The 21,729-nt window shown below is 36.0% G+C and overlaps 1 protein-coding gene across 24 annotated transcripts in view; it reads left to right on the top strand.

Annotated features, from left to right (window-relative positions):
- Nucleotides 1-20,247, top strand: part of sox6 (SRY-box transcription factor 6) — a 630,558-nt gene extending 610,311 nt beyond the window's left edge. For 21 of the 24 annotated variants that reach the window (XM_063061910.1, XM_063061919.1, XM_063061914.1 and 18 more), the window contains 3 exons: nt 2,051-2,284; nt 10,710-10,926; nt 13,405-20,247. In XM_063061910.1, the coding sequence (XP_062917980.1) occupies nt 2,051-2,284; nt 10,710-10,926; nt 13,405-13,708 (755 nt within the window). In that variant the 3' untranslated portion in view covers nt 13,709-20,247. The remainder of the gene's footprint in view (nt 1-2,050; nt 2,285-10,709; nt 10,927-13,404) is intronic. The other 3 variants (XM_063061928.1, XM_063061927.1, XM_063061913.1) reach the window with 1 other exon arrangement.
- Nucleotides 20,248-21,729: the final 1,482 nt, after the last annotated feature.

The raw sequence follows: 21,729 nt of genomic DNA, 5'->3' as shown, positions 1-21,729 counted from the left end.
AAGAGTCAAAATTCGAGCCACTGATCCAGCAAATGTGATTATGAATTCTCACCTTGCCATTGGAGCTCAGAAAATAAACCTGGACCTTAAAAAGAATTACTAGTCTTAGAAATGGCGTGATCTCAAAAGTATACAGACATATATAGCCCAATATCCTTCAGTGAACAAGATCTTTCTCACAGTCTGACCTATATGTGACTCCAGACACACCAAGATGATTGAGACTCAAAGGTCTCCTCGGCTTAGGGGCAATTATAGATAGAAAATAAATAAATGTTGACCATATCCTATGAATAAATAAATTTTAAACATTCCAATACACAGCAATTGGTACTATATCCTCCCACGTCATCATTATTATGAGTACTAACATTCAAAGTAAAATAGAAACAATGGGCAGACATTATATGTATGAAATGCAATGCCTTAAATTGTATTTGTTTGTAATAGCCTTGAACTGCAGTTCAGAGAATTTTTTTTTGAGTAAATGCTTCCATGATGGTGCCTCCTTCCCTGAGAGAACAGGTTAAGACCTAGAACACATGCTCCACATGACTCTGTCTGCTAAAATCATTGGGTGGTAAATGGTGGCGAACATGTTCCTTATCTTTCTGATATGCTTTGCCGACAGATAAAGGTCTAGGAAAAGATCTCAAAATCATAACATTATTTCTTTACAGAAGAGAAAATCTGCAGATGCTGGAAATCCAAACAACACACACAAAATGCTGGAGGAACTCAGCAGGCCTGGCCTGCTGAAGGTTCTTGCCCCAAAATGTTGACTGCACTCCTTTCCATAGATGCTGCCTGGCATGCTGAGTACCTTCAGTGTTTCGGGTGTGATGCTTACATTATTTCTTTACTGCCGCATTTAGTCGCAGATGTTTTCAGAATTTAGTATGCCTTTGGTTCTCCATGCTCCCTGTTTTTACTTTGACCTCAGTTGATCTCTTGTATCTAGTAATGAATAATGGATTATAATTACACATTTGCATCATTGCAATTAAAACTTGTGGATTTAGAACTAGAATGTAGAAGCCATTGTTATTCTAAGTCAGTAATTGTTGATATGTCAGGTTACATAGGAACATTACAGCAAATCACTTTTTCCTCATCAATGATAAACACTTACAAACATGTCACATATCAAGTATCATAATGAAAAAAGAAAACCCCAAACTCTTCACCACCTCCAATCCCCTTCCCCCCACCCATGTCAGCTCTCTGTAGAGAGAGATGCTGTGACATGACTGGACAGATAGAGCAAGAATGGTTATTTAACACTGAGACAGGATTTATTGACTTCTGTGCATAATGAAAAGTATTAAAAATGTTCATTCCAGCTTAGCTGAAAGCAGCTGTCCTGGCATTGCAATATTTGCTTGTGAAACATGGTTAGGCTTACAAACCTGAAGGAGCAACTTCATTAGATTAGAGAGCCTTTTGAATTAGTGTCAAGAATGCAGCAATTTAACATCGAGCTGAACCTGAACTTGCAGCTTGCTCTAGCTCATCAAACTGTCAGTCAGTAATACTCAGTCCTGACACACTGAACAATATACTAGTGCCAAAACCGATCTAAATGTTCATTTTCCAAGGGCCCCACCACACACGGAACAATGTACTTAACTACCTAAAGGTGGCGGGATCCTGATGGTTCAACATATTATGAAATGGAAGACTAAAGTTTGCGCATTTATGTATGCACACTAGAATATTTATTCTGTTAAAAGAGTGTCAATCAGAAAGCAATAGCACTGGGGACATCATAAATTTCTAAACTGTTCCTGAGGAACAGACACTAGCTGTCATGTTTGAACTAGCATTTCACTGCTGGGGTAATGGATGCCTTCATCTGGCCCAGCAGTCAGCAGATTGCCCTGTGTTGATGGATACTGTCAGCTGAATGCTACACTAGATTTCACTGCACAATAAACACGGCTTTCTGAGTCCATGCAAAGTGAAATCAATTTATCCTGTATGCTTGGTGCATGCTAAATGAAATTAATGTACTGTGTTGCTCTCTTTTCTTCCTGCTCCGGTGTTTCAGGGAGTAAGGCAATGAATGGGTCTCCAGCTAAACTACAGCAGTATTATTGTTGGCCAACAGGAAGCACTACAGTGACGGAGGCACGGGTCTACAGAGAAACCAGGGGTCGCAGCAACAACGAGCCGCATATCAAACGACCAATGAACGCTTTTATGGTGTGGGCAAAGGATGAGCGCAGGAAGATACTGCAAGCATTTCCGGATATGCACAATTCAAACATCAGCAAAATTTTGGGTGAGTGGTTGGTGGAAGGTTTTTACACAATAATTTTGATACCATTTATTTTCTGGCTTTGACTACATACTGCCCATCTATATAAATTCAAAATATTTTGACACAAGCCCAAAGCATCAATATGTGGAGTAAATTCTGTGTGAGAATCCCAGTATGGAACTCCAAGAAACTTTATCCAGGAATGTAGAAAACTTACCTTTATGTATAGCTATTTAGCATTTTGTCGCACATCTCAAGAATAAGTGCAATTATTCTATCCAACTAAGCAAACATGGTACCCTTCCAGTGAAATTCATTCCATTATTCCCAGAGTGTCTGTATAGTCTTATGCAGGTAGTGCAGGATTGGACTTCTGCAAGAGTTCCATCATCTATCTATAAAACCCATTGAATCCCTCAAAGTGTAAAATGCTGAAATTGTCCAGTTCTTCTCAAAGTTTTACTTAATTATTTTTTCTGAGTCAGGTAATTCAGCAGAAAAAAAAGCAATGGACTTAATGCAAATGAGACAGGATGAAAAGAAAATGATCTTTATAGATTAAAGAGATGTAGAAAGGAAATGCCATTCATTTGAACAAAATATTGCTTAGTATGCATTAACCATCTTGTTTCAGTAAAGTGAGTCAAAAATAGAAGGATCCTAAGAAATAAATGGAAAATAGTGACAAATTGGTTTAGAATTGATATCAGGAAGAGCTTTGTTCACTCAATATGTAAAGATTAACAATAATCTATAAATGCAAAATAATAAAGACAAACAGAGTATCATATAGGTTTTTGTTAACTATTTGCACTGGCACTTTTGCACTTGCTGTGGTGTATGGCAACAGAGCCAATAGGTGAAAATGTCCTCATAGGCTAATTGATGTAATTTGTTTTATGTTGTGGGAGTGAAGAACGTTGCTGACAAATTGAAACACATTTGCTTCAGATCTTCTTTTACACGGTACCAGTGTTGATTACCATAGTCTTATTTGGAGTTGATATTTCCCCAGTGCCTGTACACAAACTAACCACACCACCCCCGCCCCCCCCCCCCCACATGAACCAATTCCCAGCAGTCTGAATCTTATTGTAAATCAACATTGGAGTTAAATATCAACTGATTCCTGCACATTGATTTCTGTCCTTTGTTCATAAGCTCTTTAATTAACTAATAAGTGCTGGAGGATTTTTTTTGTAATTTTGGAGTTTGATATATGTTGGTACAATTGAAAAGGCTGCATTTTATAAAACCATATGCTCCCCACTGGATCAGCCTGTACTCCTTGTCCAGTCACTGACAAAAACATTCATCTGATGACAAGATAATTAGGTGAAATCTTGGGTGAGAGTATTGTTTGGTTTAATGAGTGGACATTAAAGAAACTGTTATTCTGAATGGTATTTAGATTCAGAAACACAGGTATTCACACTGTCTAAAGCACTTTTAATAGAAATGAATGGTGATCATAGAAAGCAATCACATCTCCAGACAGTTGGATTATCCTGTCTCCGACAAGAAGGTTTGCATTTGAAATATCTTTGTTGTGAAAACAAGTGTTGTGAATAGCTGAGATGGATACCAGCTGAAGCGGAAGGGCATCACTGTGGGGAGCGTGAGCCGGACGTTAGCGCAATATTGTGTCTGTCCGACTGACAAAGCTGGTAGTATTGCCTGTGATTTCAAAAAAACAAATTCCCTATGCGGCCACTGCCAGATCAGCTGTTTATTATCAGTGAGGGGAATATAAACACTGTTCAAAGGGTCAGGTAGTATTGAGAAGCAGATGCATTTGTTTGCCAGGTTGCAGATGGACACCTCCGGTTCTGAATTTATAATTTTTCTTTTAATAATTGAATGTACAGTTTGTGTTTTTCTCTCATTCAGCTATTTAGCATGCTCTGTAATGAAGTGAGTTACCCCTCATAGAAAGGTCATGATTGCTATTTGTGCATCATTGATATAATTTAATTAAATGCAGATTGACCATCACCTTTACCAGCTGAACCTCAACTGGTAGTGAATGGGATTCATGAAATCGTTAAACAAAATAAATACATTGTTTTCTTCTTTAAAGAAATAAATTACGTATTTATCTCTTTTACACTTTTGTAAACTAAAAACATTAACTGTGCTGACTCACTGATAGTTAAAAGTGACTTACTTAATGAATATGTTTTTAAATATTCAAGTCCCTCTGAAAATTTGATATATTTTGGATTTATTTCATATGTGCAATAATTATTTGAAAAGAATGTCGATTTCATTCAATTGGAAATTTATCATTTCAGCTGTGTCTTTTAATATTTTAATTTTCAAATTTATTAATAAAATAACCATAGCACAAAGTAGGGAATCATACCCATAGTAAATTGCTCTTACATGCAGATTGCTGAGATATGGCTGGCTGAAAAAATGAATACTTCACACTCTTCTACTAAATGATGGATTTATGCTTTGAAATGATCTTGTGGAATGTTGGAACATGGATACTCATATTAATTGCTGTCACTGCAGTTCTGGAATTAATATTGAATATTTCTGTTGAAGTGAATAATACAGGTATTCCAGAACATTTAATTAGAGTGATGTATTAAAACTATAAAATTAGCACATTTAAATATTGTGATAAAATCTTATTTTATAAAAATTTACTAAAATATTCAAATGCTAGCTCCATCCACATAGTTCTCTATTTTAACTTTTTAGCAGCGGCTTCTTCACAAAATTTGTATCTTAAATAATGTTTTGACAAAGTTTGAGATCGCCAAAACTCTTTGAAACTTTTAAGATAATAATCATCTAAATAAATTCCTGGTCATTCCCAATGCTGGATTCTGGTTCTTTCAGAAGTGAGGAAAAACTTGTTGCTTTGTCATCCTTTTATTAAGCTTTGATTGAACAACGGAAAGTTGAACAGTGATAGAAGTCTACTAATTGAAGTGAATGCTAAGATTAAGATGGCACTGCTTTGTGGTTAGCTATTTTATACTTATAGATAGGAAAATTTCATTCAAAATTGTAGATAAGAGTCAACCAATGAGAAAGGACTTATTCAATACTGCAGTACCAAATTAACCAATGAGAATGCATTTATTCAAATAACGCAGAACAAAGAAGTTTCCAGAATTATATTTTGTATAGCCACTAGAGGGATATTAAGCTGTCATATGCATATAAGAACTTCTTAAAATATAAGCTGAAAATTAATTGTTAAACTGCAAAGAAAGTAACAATTAAGCACTCTGATCACCAGTAAAGTCACTTTCCTTTATCTCTAATTGTTCCACATTCCTGACTGAGTAAGTTTAAAAATCCTAATTCAAAATTCAAAAGCAAAATATCATTTACAAAGCATTTAAAAGCCCAACCTGATGTCTGAATTTACAATGTATGCATATAGTTCATTGTTTTTTGGGGATTTGTTTAGGAAGAGGAGTTAAATCAATGGAATATTGGATAAAGAAATGCTACTTGTAACTTTTATTCACAGTTCATAGTTTCCTCAATCCAAACATACTGTAACACTTCATAGCAATACTGTGTGCAATTCTTAGAACCCAATGCAATAGGAAGGTAGTTCTAAAGTTACTGATGTGTTTGTAGGTTGTGCGACATCCAGTGCAATAAATCCCTTTTAACAGGAAAAGCAATACAGTATAGATTCAAGTGAAAATGAACAGTTTTTTATACTATTAAGTAGATCTAGGTTTGTTTCGAAATCACCATTTCAATTGTTTAAAGAATGAATAATCGAGTTTTCTGTTGAATGTACTGGAGCTCATAGTCTTTGCTGCTTCAGAGATTGCCTTCAAAAGTTGTGTCAAAATGGTTTGCTGAGCCTTCCTTTCCTGAAACCTCAGTGGTACTAACTTCTGATGAGAGTTCCACTTGGTTGCAAACAATTAATAAAAATATTGCACACTTTAGCAGCATATGCTCACACCTCTGTGACCCTAGGGCCATGGCATATATATTATAGTTCAAGTGATAGTGTGCACTAGCCTATGTGCCTTTTCCCTGCAATTAAATGCCCAGTCATCCAAATGGAAAGCTGTTTCTGCTTCATGTATCTCAAATGTTGAATTCTTTCCAAATGCTGGGCTTTTGAATTTGTACTGGGTGGCAATGAATCTCAAGCTTTTTGCTGGGGATTGGGTTTTCCTGCTTAATTACCACATCGTACCAACATTCTACAAATAAATCATTTTCCTATCATTTATTTTTTTAAAATATTGGACAACATTTTAAATGTTGAATTAAAGATGATCTCAGGATAATAAAATAGTACTTGATAGTATCACCAACAAGACAGTTAAAGTTCCTAAGTACTTTGAAATCTGATTTGCAGTAAGTCTGCCTTTTCATTTATATTCATGGCGGTTAGAGGCTGCAGGATGAGTCATTGACTGGGTAGCAGTCTCCCTACCTTGAAAAAAATCATCCACTAACCCACCTAAATGCTAAAAAAGCAAATAAATGTGCAATCCAGATGTGTCAGGCAGCTGTGAATGACATACAGCCCTGGGCATTGTACCTGAGCTGGAAAGTTAGGAAACAACTACACTACTGAGATGTTTCATTGGAAAAGGAAAAGGAAATTCAAAGCACAGAAAGTGGATCTTTTCTGGTGTGCTGTCAGGTAGAACATACATTGTAAAAAAAAGCCTGTTTCACAGGAAACATGTCTGACACCAGCCTCAGAGCACATGAAGCGACTATTGCAAAGGTTCTTATGGTGCAGCAATGTCCCTTGCCTGCTTCAAAGCTGCTGCTTCGACGTAACATAAAGCATATGTAGATAGGTAAAGTGCAATCTGGAGAATATCAAGGTGAGGTAAAAACACAGGAGATCCTGCAGATGCTGTAAATCAAGAGCACCAAGCACAAAATGCTGGAGGAATTCAGCAGGTCAGGCAGCATCTATGGGAATGAATAAACATTCAAAGTTTGGGGCTGAGCCCTTCTTCAGCAAGTGAGTTAAAAAGTTATTTACAGTCACTCCCAGCTATACAACTCGAGAGTGGAAGAGGAAATGAAAACATTTCTAAGATGGCTGGATAGAAAATAAAATCTTGCCCTTTTCCCCTAATTTACCAATATATGTGTTGTAATCCATTGTTGATCACGGAGCAATGTTCCAAGTGCAAACCACAGGGCCAGTAGATATACTTCAAAGCTCTTAGAATAAAAGACAGAGAGACATCATAAACAAGACAAAATCTGCAGATGTTGGAAATCCAAGCAACAGACACAAAATGCAGGAGGAACTCAGCAAGCCTGGCAGCATCTATGGAAAAGAGAACAGTCGATATTTTGGCCCAAAACGTCAACTGTACTCTTTTCCATAGATGCTGCCTGGCCTGCTGAGTTCCACCAGCGTTTTGTGTCTGTTACTCAGAAGGGACATCATAATCAGTTTTCACTTTTACATCATGATCATGCAAAGAAGAAAATAAAGAATGGCACAGAACCGAAGGTCACGATAAAGAAAGGAGCCACGGAGCCACAGTGTCATTGAAATATAGAAGTCAGTCTGTCCATTGTGGCAATGCCAGCTCTCTGTAAGTCAATCTGGTAGCTTCTTCCTCTGTTCTGTCGTCATCTTTTCTTTCCAGTGACAATACTCTTTTATCATTAAACCATTGATTGTTGTCACTTCAGTCACTCCTGTAGATTGAGAGTTCTATTTGCTGCATTAATTAAGTGCTTCCTCATTTATCCCCTTCATTGCCTCTCACCCAGTGGTTTGTTATCAGCTGATGCAAAGACTTTAGGCTAAGGGTGTGAAATTAATACAGGTGTGCAAGCACATGTCTGTGAACCTTGGGAAGGAATAGGTACATAGATGTACCAGAGTAGTAGCTCAACAGTTTCTGCTTCTCTGAGAGCTGAGTTTTAAAAGGATGCTTTATTGAAATGTCACCAGACTGAAACCACTTTTAACCAACTTTATGTATGCTAGAGCTTGTATACAGAGAGCGGAACATGGAAGCAGTGTGCTATCATAACAGGTCCCAAAGCATAGTAATCATAATTAATAGATACAAAAGTCTATGGTCCTTCCGTATGGAGCTGATTCTAAATGAATAAATGAAAAAAAGTAATAAATGAAGGCATAAATTAAATGAAAATAGTCTGACCACAACAATTGTTCCACAGAATCTGTTTCTTGTTAAATTATTTGTTGATGTTCCATTTCCTCCAGAGTGAAAAAAAATCTGTTTGAAATTAATGTCCCTTCATTCAATACCTTTACATCTGTCTTCAAGCAAAAGCAGGAGATTCTGCATGCTACACTTTCGCTACACGGGGCCATGTTCCATACATACTGTATTTATCGATAATGTTTGTTGCTCATAAAATGTAATTCCACTGTGGCAACATTCTGTTCATTCAAAACTGCTGTGCATATTGCAAGGCAACATCATGATTCACTTTAGCAATTTTTGACTAAAACCCTATTACAAAGCACCAACTGTTCTTAATTACAATCAGTATCTTTATAATCACGCTAACTACATTATTGCTTAGGATTTTGCAGCAATATACAGCAAACACAAGATTTGTTGCATTGCATCTCTCTCTGAAACTAGTCTCCGTTTTAAGTTGATTAGATTAAATGAGATATGTAGTACTCGGAAGTCCTGTTTATGTACAGTATTCACAATTGTAGATGTAGTTAATGGCTACAATAATAAAACCTGGTAATGATTGGAAAGGATCCATGAGAAAGTGTAGACATTGTAGGGTAAACTATGCCACAACATCAAGTTCAAGAGCATAGAATTGCTGAGTTAAAATTGCAAGAAAATTCCACATAACTTTTTTGTATATTTTTTTCTCTTGCTGGCTACTGTGCTCTGCAAGCTGTCCCCAGGAGAATTGTTAGTGTATAGTAGGGTTAAGCCTTTACATCCTTGAATTAATGCTTTCAACATTTTTCACTTGGCAGTCTCCTTTAAAAGGAATACTTTAGTGATAAAATGAAACATACAGTAGCCACTTATTTCCTAAGGTTGTGTCTTACTTTTTTTCCTGTGCGTGCAAGCATGCTATTATAAATGCATTAAACCTTTATTTTCAAAATTAGCTTTTCACAAATAAATAAATAATTTAAAGCCCGAAGTAAAAGGTTATTACTAAGAATAAAAATAAAGTTAATTGGTAATGTTGTTTATAATAAACCAGAAAAACAATTAGGTAAGTGGCATATTGTAAAAATTAGTTGAGAAGCACAGTTCTTATATTGTGTATACACTTTGAGAACACTGTATTAATGTTGACTATATCATCTGCCAATAAGGGAGTTGTACAACGGAGTGGAATACAATGAAAAATCAGGATGAGTGGTGAATTGATCAGCAAATAGCAAAATAACAATTACGTAATTCATAAGAAATGGAAAAAGCAGCAGGATGTATCCTCTCATGCCAGCTCTATCATTCAATAAGATCATAGATGACCTTTTACCTCTGTGATAATATCTTTCCTAACACCACATCCCTTGATAATCTCAATCTAAAAAATCAATTGAAAGGGATCAGCAATTGAACCTGCCTAATCATCAGTTGTCGAGAATTCCAAAGATTGACTAGCATCTGGATGAAGAAAATGCTTCTGATGTGAACTGGATGACCAGCCCTTACTCTGAGATCCCTGGTTATAGAAATCCCAGTGAGAGGAAACATCATTCCTCCATCCAGCCTGTCAAGTCCTTTAATGTTTTTGTATGTTTCAAAAAGATCACTTCTTATGTTTCTGACTATAGATCCAATCCACTTATTTCCACTCACAGGACAATCTTTCCCCTTCCCATAAAATCATATCTGTTGAACTGTTATTTCACTCCCTCTATTGCAAATATTTCCTGTTAAAGGCAGGTTTATGCACAATATCTGAGGTATAGTATCACCAGGCTCCTATGAGGCTTCTTTACTCTGGTGTTTAAATAATTTAACAGTAAAGACCAAGCTACTGTTTGCTTTTTTAATTGTTTGTTTCTCAGTTGGACTGTGCTGATTTATACAACTTGGCCCATGAAGATTCTGGCTATAGGAGGGATTACAGCATAAAAATATCAATTTAGGTGCTCCTTCTTAATGACTAACCAGTGGATGTTTCTGGAAATTACGTCCATCTAGAGAAATGATCAGACTTTATCATATTATACCACAGAGTAAAATAGTTTGCTAAAGCTCACATGGAGACCAGACATTTACATGATCAAAGGATTGGCAGAATTTGTAAACATGCATTCTAGACAAAGGATCTTTATAATCTCTTCCTCTGCAATTTATAACCAAATTAAAGTTATCGTTAAACTAGAACCACGTGCCGAAGCAAACAGTCCCTTGATTACAACATCACAGAATGCATGTAATTGGAACTTTTAATCTGTTGAGAGCTGCTTTTTTGATTGGTATCTGTTTGTCTTGTGCAGGATCTCGCTGGAAATCAATGTCTAACCAAGAGAAGCAGCCATATTACGAGGAACAAGCCAGACTTAGCAAGATGCATTTAGAGAAATACCCTAATTACAAGTACAAGCCCAGACCAAAGCGTACCTGTATTGTGGATGGCAAGAAATTACGTATTGGTGAATACAAGCAATTGATGAGAAACCGAAGGCAGGAGATGAGACAGTTCTTCACAGTAGGGTACATGTTATTGCTTTATAAGTATAAGTATTTCCTGTGTTATGATTATGGAATGTTTTTAAGAAAGGGGCTGTTGTTCAAGAAAAACAAAAGAACTGATTATACACCATGGTCCTTTCTGACTTTTGATGACCTATTGCATATGTCAGGGAGATACTTGGCCAGTGCACATTAATGAGACCCAGCAAATGAGTGGGATCGCAATGAAAATTATTGGTTATTACAATCCATCTAATATAATCCTTTTCATTTCCATATTTCTCAAATAGTTAGATTCTTTTTCATGTTTCCCTTATATAATTTTCCATAAAATGACATGAAAATTCAGTGAAACTGCAAATACACAGAATAGCAATCTGGATTCAGGTGATTGTTTATCATTTAAGTTGCAGAAGTTCATTTTAGACAAATTGAGATGGACCTTTTCATGTAGAAGTATGAATGGATCTGTCTGTGGGGAGACATATAGTACAGCATGAAAATGTTCTGACAAAGCATCACCTGCATTTTAACAACTACTGTACCACTTTTTCATAGAATTATCTTATTGTTTGAGTAAAGTTAGTGGTGGCAGAAATAGTATTTTCCTCTGTGAATATCCGGCACCAACAAGTCAGAGCAACTAGAGATGAGTAAACCTTCTGTTCATTATGCCTCTCTCCAATCTTAAAATGCCCATGATGCCAACATGACATTGTTTTATGCTTTTTATATAATTCAAACATATGGCTTTTCTGGATAAGATTTGAACTTTGTGTTTTGAACTTGGATTTTCTCCGAAGTATATTTAGAATATTGAAGCTAATTTCATATTAGACCCAGAGGCAGAGTGTGGCTGAAATATCAACCCTCCTTGTTGTAATTAAACTTTAGAAATTGAGAGATGTCAGATCCAGCCCCCCAAAAAGAAAATAAAATCAGATCAATGGTCATTTGATGACAAATTCACAAGCTTGTGAAACCAGGCATATTTAGAAGTTCATTCCTGGTTTGTAATGCCAACCATGCAAAATAAGTTACTCAATGATTGAAATGAATTTTGGAGTCAGTATATGATGGTCTGAAAGAACTGTGACTGGGGAGGAGCTTCCAAGAGCAGGCAACCTCTTAACTTGCATCTAGTTGAATGAGTAGAAATTGGGCAATAATAAGGAAAACCTTGTGACTCATTTTTAAGTGAAATCAGAATAAAATTATTCTCACAACTGTTGCAGATGAACTACCCTTCAAGCACCAATTTTTGCCCAGTCCCATTTTATTTTTGGCAGAATTATGTATGTTACTTTGAAGATAATCAAGATCCCATTAACATTAAAGTTCAGCATAAGTAAAAATGCATTAAGTTTACAGCTGCAGGGATCCAGGTTAATAATACATATTGCCAGGGAGTGACAAAGTCCGGAACTGTAAGCAGGGCGACAAAGAATTAACATTGACAAACAGTCATTCAGTAGAGCTACCAGGACTTGATGTTTCAATCCCTATGGTAAATTGGCACTCTCGATGTTGGCAGTGGGTTTGTAGTGGTGACAAGGAGGGAGGGTAGGTATGTCATCAGAAACTCAGTGAAAAGGGGTTGAATTTGGATGTTCCAAGATGGGCAATGCAGTGGAATTTGAATGGCTGGATTTTGAGGATTGAATGGATAACTGATTAGGAAAAGTGTACCTGAAATTTATACACTTAAATTCAAAGTGCTGCAGGCGAGAAGCAAAATTTCTGATCCACATACTAAAAGGCATGCTGAATTAACTAGGAATTATGTGGAAAACTTAGTGCAGTTAAGAAGCTTGGTGTATACCATCATATGCAGATAACTGGTATTGAGTTATATAGCCAAAATTGTAGGGGAACTGGCATCAGACTACACAACAGTTTTCCAAAATCAATCCCTTAACCCTCTGTGCATGTCTGTTATTATGGACCTCAGATTTGAGGAAAAGCTAGAAAACTTGGACTTTTCTCCCAGTAATAAATGTTTCTGAGACATGATCTACCAGAGGTATACAACATTGTTAAGGGGACCTGATAAAGATAAATCCAAGCCCATAATATTATTTTAAATTACATTCCAACTGTATAACAAAAGGACGCATTCTAAACTCTCAAATTAGAGCCCAGGAATGTTGCTGCAAACCTCTGGCAATATATTTCATGATGGAATAGTAGAAGCAATGATCCTGCTGAACAGCATGAAAGACCAATAATAGGGCTAATGGGTGTCCTTGTCCGAAGAATGCATTGCAGGTTGGTTTTCTTGGGTGGAGTGTTAAAATCCTCAAAAGTCACAAGAATGTCAAGATGCATAACTGAGATCATGAAATAGTTGTCCCAGGCAGCAATTATGTGTATTGTGTTATAAATGGCAATAATGTTTAGTTATCATGGAAATGAGTTGTTGTGCAGTGTTTAAGGGCTTTAGCAATAAGATATCTGTTGACTGTACTTGCTAACAAATCAGTATTCATCTGTGCATAGGCAACAGCCTCAGATTCCAATCACTACGGCAACAGGTGTAGTGTATCCTGGTGCTATCTCAATGGCAGCCACAGCAGCATCACCACAACTGACATCGGAGTGTTCCAGTGAATCCGGCAGTCCAGAGCCAAGCATCCCAGTCATCCAGAGCACTTACAGCATGAAAGGAGAAAGTGGCAACCTGGGCGTGAATGAGATGCTGAATGGTGAAGATGAAATAGAAATGTATGAGGACTATGAGGATGATCAGAAATCAGACTATAGCAGTGACAATGAGAATCAAGAGGCCATCAGTGCCAACTGAGCAGCAACTGCAATCAGACTCTTACTTTGAACAAAAAAAAAGTTATTGATGAGCCTGCATGTGTGGCTCCAACAGATTCATCAGCAATGGTCTTAACTGTTTCTTAATGTGTGAAGCATTCTGATTTTTTTTATTTTTACAAAATATCATGGACATTTTACATTACTGGCTACAGCCTGAAAACAAAAAAAAATTAAAATGTCAGGACTTGAAAGCTGTTGCTTAATATAAACTCATAGCTATCTGGCAGTCTTAATTTTTTCCTTTCTCTTTTTTGAGCTTGTTTTCAAATACTTTAGTTACTGTTTCTTAAGGGGTGGGGGGTTATATTCTCACTCAGGTATGCTGTGCCAACCAGCAACTTGTGAATGTGTTTTTAATCTGAACTATTTAAAATAATTTAAATTTCGTAGTTTTAAAAAGAAAGTTAGGGAGGGGGTGGGAGGGAACCAAATTTAAAATAACAGCACATGTGCACAAAAAGCACAGCATAAAGCAAACAACAAAGAGCTGAACTTTGACTGGCTTTCCTTTCATTTTATTTCTTTTTCTTTTTGATTTGCATATTGTACAGTATGAATAAAGAAAGTGCCAAACATCTAACATTTTAATCTTAACACTCTGAAAAGTCTTACTTGGGAGACACTGCAAAAGTCTTAGACAATCGTCTGTGATTTAATGAGGAACAAAAAGTATATATAATTACTTACAAAAGGGGGATCTCTCCAGACAGCGGTGAAGTTACTCAGGAATATGGAAAAAAGGATTTTTTTTTGAGACAGAGGAGGAGCTTGCCAGAGTGCATGTGTCCCATCATTTTATTTTAGACACTCGATTGTGTCACAAATAGGGTGTTCAACAGTTATTTGTCAGTGCAGGCCACATAACGATTGCTGCCCCAGTTGTCTTCTTAGAATGGTTTCTTACCCTTTACCTCATTACGCTGAGTTCCAGTGAGAGTATCTTAGTCATTCCAGAGATCCAAGGGGCCAATAATCTAGGATTATTGAATTTAAAAGAAAACACGAGGGGTGGTTGGGGAAATATTTTAAAATCGTTGGGTAAAACTGTGAGCCTAAACCACAGATACTCTGTTCAGCACAAGAAAGCTTATATCAAAGCAGTATAAAATGTAATCTGAACAGGAATAACTCATTGGTCACTCAGAGACAATACCCTTCTCCTTACTTCCACTTTAGCTGCCTCTCCTCCAGTGTTACCCCTCTACTAATTACATCCCATCACCAGAGTCACTGAAGTTAAAATGGCTATTCTTAATTCAGCTTTGAATGGACACAGTTGAGCTGATGAACAAAAACACGGAATGAAGACCAGTTAGAGAAGACGAGTCTGGGAATGTGGAGGAGGGGCCCAATATTGCTTTTGACATGGTCTAATTAACTCTAGGAGTGTCAGCAATGGCTTACTTGAGAGTACTATTGTTTCTGAGCACTAGGTTCTAGGCTGACCAGTACAGTACTGAGGGAGTACTACACTATAGAAAGTGATGTCTTTTGGTGGCAACCTTAAACAGAGGTCCTGCTTGCATTCATAAACGAATATTTTAAAAAAGATGAAGAACAGGGGAGTTATCCTTGTCTCCTTGGCCATATATTAATCCCTGAATCAATATTTTGAAAACAGATAATTGTATCATGAATATTTGTGGGATATTTCGGTGCACGCTGGCTTGCTGTGTTTCCTATTATTCGACAGTGACTGCAGAAGTATTTCACTGGTTTAATGTGCTTTAGAGCAGTTTGAACAGGACATGAAGGATACCATACAAATGGAAGTCTTAGTTTTTCTAAGAGTCTTATCTACCATGCAATGGTGTTAAATTACTTAAAGCAATTCCATTCCTCTCCACTGCTGGCATTCACCTTGATGAGCACAAATGGGGCAGGGATAGGGTGAAAGGAAACTGAATACAAATGACTTAGCCTTTTTTAATTTCAAAACGTCTTAATTCACCCACTACATTACTGTGAAAATGACATATACTAAGGTCTTAAATGAAATTTGTTGTGCAGGAAGTAAACTGGGACTATCAAAAATATAAACAGCACAGAGAAATAAGAAATTAAGTGCATCTCCAAAAACAGACCCTGCATACTCAGATTTCCTGTCTTAAATACATAATGGATACTACAAAATTAAAACATACATTACCATGTTAAGAAACTACTGTTGTTGGTACGCGTATTTGAGTTGATAAATTAGGGAAATACCAACTATTTCTGAGAAGTGAGGCAGAATTCTGCTTTCTGTTTAAAGCCCCACTGAATACTAAAGTTCCATTATTTAATCTTGGACCAGTTTGGTGTAGACTGTGATAATTTAGTTGGAACATCTTGCAATGCGAATAACTGATGAACACTTTGTTTCTTTCGCAAATCATTCAAGGTACTGATAATATTTCATTATAAAAAATAAAATATTTGAACTTTAAATCTGGCTTCAATGAGGGAGGGTGGGAGGAGTGAGGAAATGGTTCCTAAATCTTACATAATTATAATTTATTAAAGTTCACATAACCTCTTACTAATAAACAGCTCCCCTCAACAGTTTTATTTTTAAAATTCAGTTTTACTTAGGACAGTGTATGGCTTTTAGTTTCAGAGAACAACTTGTAGTTTATTTTTCATTTCACCCACACATTTAGTTGTTTTAGATGTTTTGTTGCCATGCCAATATAATATAATGCAGGCTGGTAGGAAAACAAAGGACTGTTTTTTGGGACTGAAACTTGATTATGCTTGTAGTGTGCGTATGTATGTATTTTATATATATAAATATATATATATAATATATGTAATATGATACACATACACACATATAGACACACATTTACACATTCACTCACACACACATACACACACATGCACACATATATACACAGGATGTTTTAAAGTGTTATGAGCACTGGATATAAATGATATTTTTTATCACTTCTGACTAATGTGAAACTGTATTAAGAGATATTACATGAACAAAAAGCCACCTGTAAAGACTCGTGTGGGCCTGCCTCACAGTTGCCAGATTTGAGTCATTTTATGTCTAGTAATTTTATTTATGCAAAAAAATGTTATGTATGAATACTTTGTTTTAGCTCCATCTAAATCTACTGTTTTCCCTCACTTGTGCTATCTTTGCTTGCCTTTATTTCGGTTTTCTCTCTTTCTCCTCTCATTCACAAACAACCCCTCCCCCCCCCAACAAAATACTTTGTTTTCGACCATGGCCATATGCTCTTTCACTTGATTGGCTAAATAAACAACAACCACCTTCCCCCCCCCTCCCCCGATGGTCTTAATTATCTCTTTGTAAATTGTATTTGAAAGTCAACTAGATCAAATAAATGTTTGTTTAATATTTATTAGCCGAAATCAGGCTCTAAAATATCACTGCAGAGTTATTCTACCAAGACAATCAATAAAGGAAATAGTACAAATTTACTTAAATTGGAGCTTAAAACAAAGTTACAACAAAAAAAATCCACCATCTCATTTTAGATTTTTTTGTTAAATTGTAAATATAACATAGGAAATAGAATTCTATTTTTGTTCATGAATACATAGTGAAATATAAGTTATGTATTTACTGTTTTGTTATACATCATTGTATGTTGGTCCACATTTTTAAATGCTGACAATTCGCTGTACCTCATGTAGATGCTGAAATCACACCCGCAATTATATAGCAGTATTGGACCTGTAGTTGAGGCATTCAGACACCTCACTTATGGTCAGTTTCTCATGTTTTTTTGTATTGTAATTATTATTAATAAGGATATATATAGTGTTACAGTTAGTAATGTGAGGAGTAGGGAAATAATTTTATTTAAAGAGAGAAACACTTTTTGAATTACTTGTACTGTGCCCACTTCTTAGCAGGAAGAAAAGAATCAGCAAAATTTGTAAGTTCTTACGGATCTACATTCTCCTTCTGTGTAAAACACTTATTAATCAGGAAAGATGAGGGGTGGGATGGTAAATGGGAGGGAAGATTTGCTTAAGTCAAATATTTTCTAATTTTTCTGGGCTACTTCTAAGAGTTTATGGGAATAGGACTTCACACTCCCTGTTTCTAAGTGGCATAAAGATGATGATGATCCACAGGTAGTGAAAAGTGCCAATAGGCAGGAATGAGCACCAGATGGTAATGAAGTGCTAAATAAACAGGGAACTTAACAAGTAAGAGAGATTCTCACTTGATACCAACAGTTTAGATAATTTAAATGTTTTTACCTTGGTTCAATTTAAATACCAATTGCCCGTGACACTGATCATTTTCGTGACCTTCTTATTGCAGGTGACTGCAACCTGCTCTAAGAGTGCTTGACAAAACTTAATTTGGAAGAGGGAAAGATCAAGAGCCATACACCATTTTCTAAGCATTGTGGGTTTTTTTTCCTTTGTGTTATGTATTACATTAAATGAAGAACAAAGAAATTCCAAACATTTATTTTCATAAATTTGGGAAATATTCAGGCATAATTCTGTTAAAAATCTCTAGAACACAAATAAGTTCTGAACATCATGTGAATGGCAAATTTGCCAAAATCTGTCAGATGTCCCTACATTTAGGTTTACTAGGTATCTATGAAAAAATCTGGAGATTATTCTGATTCCTAGATTAGCAACTGCACTTTTTATAATGCTGTGTGTAATAAGGTAGAATAAGCAACAAGGCAAAGGCTGTTTTGTATTAGAAACTGCACCCTTCCTGGAAGCCACCTTTCTAGACAATTAATGTTATGATAAAAAGATTGTAATCCCAGACTATGGCATATATTTTTTTAAAAATGTCACTCAAGCTGCTTGGTTTAAAAAAAACATGCCCATTAACTTCACCTGCCATATGAATTAACCTCAAAGTTGACCTCTGTGTCAAAATGTACTGAAAGGTATTCCCAAAATAAGTGCAGTATTGAAAATGTCTGGTCCTCACAGCAAACCAACAATATGGCTAACTTTGGAGGAATAGAGTTTATCTACTATTATTAGTGAATACAATTAGGAATTATTCCCAAACTTCACCCTTACTTCTTTCCCTGTTATTGTCACAAGCCAGCAAAGATGCCAGGCTGCTGTGAAACACAAAAGTGAGATGCTTGCCGCTATTGGGAGTATGGGGAAATGTGCAAATAACATGTTAGTTTTTGTATCCCGCACACTGCAGCCTTGCTATGTGCATCCACTGTTCTGTCTCCTTTGTCCCTTGTGTTTTGTGCTGGATCATGCGATTTTATAGAATACCCCATCCTCTACGTTATTGAGAGGAATTTTTTATAGCGTTTTTGTTCATTCATTAAGTATTTGCCATTTTTTTCCAGTTGTTGAAAAATACATTAAAACATGCTTATAAGCTGTTCCTATGTAGCTTCTTACTGTAACTTTACCTTCCACAATTGGAAGTTTTGTTTTTATTTTGATGTATATTGTGATGTTTTTCTTCATGTTAATTTAATCAGCATAATTCACTGACTTGCTGGACTGACATGCTAGCTGCTGATAAAGTATAAAGGTTTCATTAGGTTTGATTTTGTTTTAGCACGCGCGTATGACTGACAATTGGGACTCTTGTTGCCATGGTACTATGCTTTTGACCCTATAGCTACACTGGGTGTGGCTCTAGAGAAACACAGGGCCACTCTACATGTCTCTTGTACAGCAGGATTTGATAATTTAAAAAGTTTTTTTAAAGAACTTTCAACATTGCATTTTAAACAAATAACAATGCAGGTACCTGGGCCCACAGCAGGTATATATTTGGGTGTCTAGAGAAACAAGTGTCTGCTGCTGCTGCTTTGATGATGTCTGACAAATGTAAATAATTTATCAAAAAAAGAAAAAAAAGACATGTACAGTCTAGTGTAAAGTTTGTAATTGAACATAAGAAAAAAATCTCCATCACCATGTTCCTCATATTCTGCTCTTTATACAGTACAAAAGACAACTTGTTTGCTGAGGATGATGTAAAATCTTCTTGATTATGTTTGATGTCCTCCTGTCATTTTTCCCCTGCTTGGCATTATTCATAATGTAAGTCAGCCTTTTATTTTCTGCAGTATTGACGTGAGGTAAAGAAAAAAACAATAGGGATAAATTTATTTTAGTGGTACTAGTAAGTCTGACCTCCTCTGCCTCCATTATATTTGAAATAATAAAAATATGGATGATAAAAACACTAGTCAAAAGACAACAAACCTGTTATTTTCTGGAGTTTTCAGGCACCTTATCAATGTGTACAATTTCAAAATATATCTGGGTAATAATCCTATCTTTTTATTGAAACAGAATAATGAACGTTGAAAAGACAAGGGATATGGCACCTTATGGGGAGTGTCTCTGTGACTGACTGAGCTATTTACCTCAAAGCTATCGTCTCTCTTTTTCTCTCTCTTGATATATATATATACACATATATATATACATATATAAATATATATGTGTGTGTATATATATATATATATATATATATATATATTCACCATCACTCCATCTTTTGTACTGCTGTTGACACTTAATTAAAGATAAATTTTGTTTATGAGGCTTGTGTTTCTTCTATGATTTATTGAGGGTTTAAATTATGTTCGCTGTTTATTTTAGTTTTAAAGAGAATTTTAGTAATAGAATAAATTACTTGAGTATATTATTTATTCAGGGTTGTCAACTCTACAAAATATGTCAACATAAATATTGAAAAAAGCTCTTTTGAAAGAATCAAAAATACATGAAATTAGATTTTTCAAAGGCATTTTAAGCACATTGATTCTTGCTTTTTTTATTAGATGGGCTTGGTAACGTTTCCAAACTCGCTGTTGAACTGAGGGCAGAGTCTGGCTTTGGAGAGTTTCTTCAAAACTTATGAAAAGTAACTTGCATTTGAACAACACATTTAAAAAAATAACATGGACTGGAGCACATAATCAGTAGAAAAGTGATTGATAGATTGAGGAAAAATAAATTGGGAACAAAACCAAAAGTAGAGTGAAGGAATGGAGGCTTTTAAAGTGACAAGTTGCAGTGAGAGAAAATTATGCTGGGAGGGAATATTGCTTTCAACTGGTGACATAAACAAGCAGTAATTGGGAAAAGGTGCAGATATTTCAAGTTCGCATAGTTTGAAGCAGTCAAACAAGGTGAATGCAATAGGTAAAGTCAACAATAACTGTGATTATAAATTATAAATTAAACTGCCTAGCAGGTAAGTGGTGAGTTTGTAGAACCTACTTGTTTAATGTAATTTAATTTAATTTTCCATCACCTTGACCGAAAAAATTAAATCTATAAAACAGGATGCTGACTGGATTCCATCAATTTTCCACCTGGCAGATTTAGCTAAAATTATCCTGCAAAATTAAGAATTAGATGCCACTCTTTACTGGGACATGTACTGGATGTAGTTCCACTCTCAGTGGTATCCCCTGCAAAAGATTCTGAAATTCACCAAAAAGTATGATAAAGACAATACTATCATGGCATATAATACAAAATGATAAAATGGGATGTGAAAGGTTCTCGATGGGATCTGCATGAGAAGTCCACAATGATCATGTCATTGCTACATTGATCACTGACTTTAAATAGAATCTTCCTTCAGCAGTCCAGTGCATCTGAATTTCTGGCTGGCAGATAACTTTGAGAAAGATAAGATATGGGAATCTTTTAAACATTCGACCTTCCCCATGTGATCACCTGCCTGTCCTGAGTGGGCCCACATCAATATGAGTTGCAGGGCAATGAGGAAGAGATGATAGCAGCTCCAATATCCACTGCATAGAAGGCTGCAATCAGTGATGGGACAGCCTGTGATGAGCTAGAAAATCCTATGAGCACACAAAACTGAGGCAAATAAATGCTATATGAAAGGCATTGATATCAAAGCGGTTATTTTTAATGTCGTCATTTCACTTCCGTGTCTCTATCATGCAATGGAAGGCATATAACCCATTGTGTCCATGCTTGGTTTCAGCAGACCAATCCTCTCATTATTTCCCTGTGTTGCCACCTCCC

Source organism: Mobula hypostoma, chromosome 11 (genome assembly GCF_963921235.1).
Source record: "Mobula hypostoma chromosome 11, sMobHyp1.1, whole genome shotgun sequence".
Classification (NCBI taxonomy): domain Eukaryota; kingdom Metazoa; phylum Chordata; class Chondrichthyes; order Myliobatiformes; family Myliobatidae; genus Mobula; species Mobula hypostoma.
This window is presented reverse-complemented; position numbering and strand designations above follow the sequence as displayed.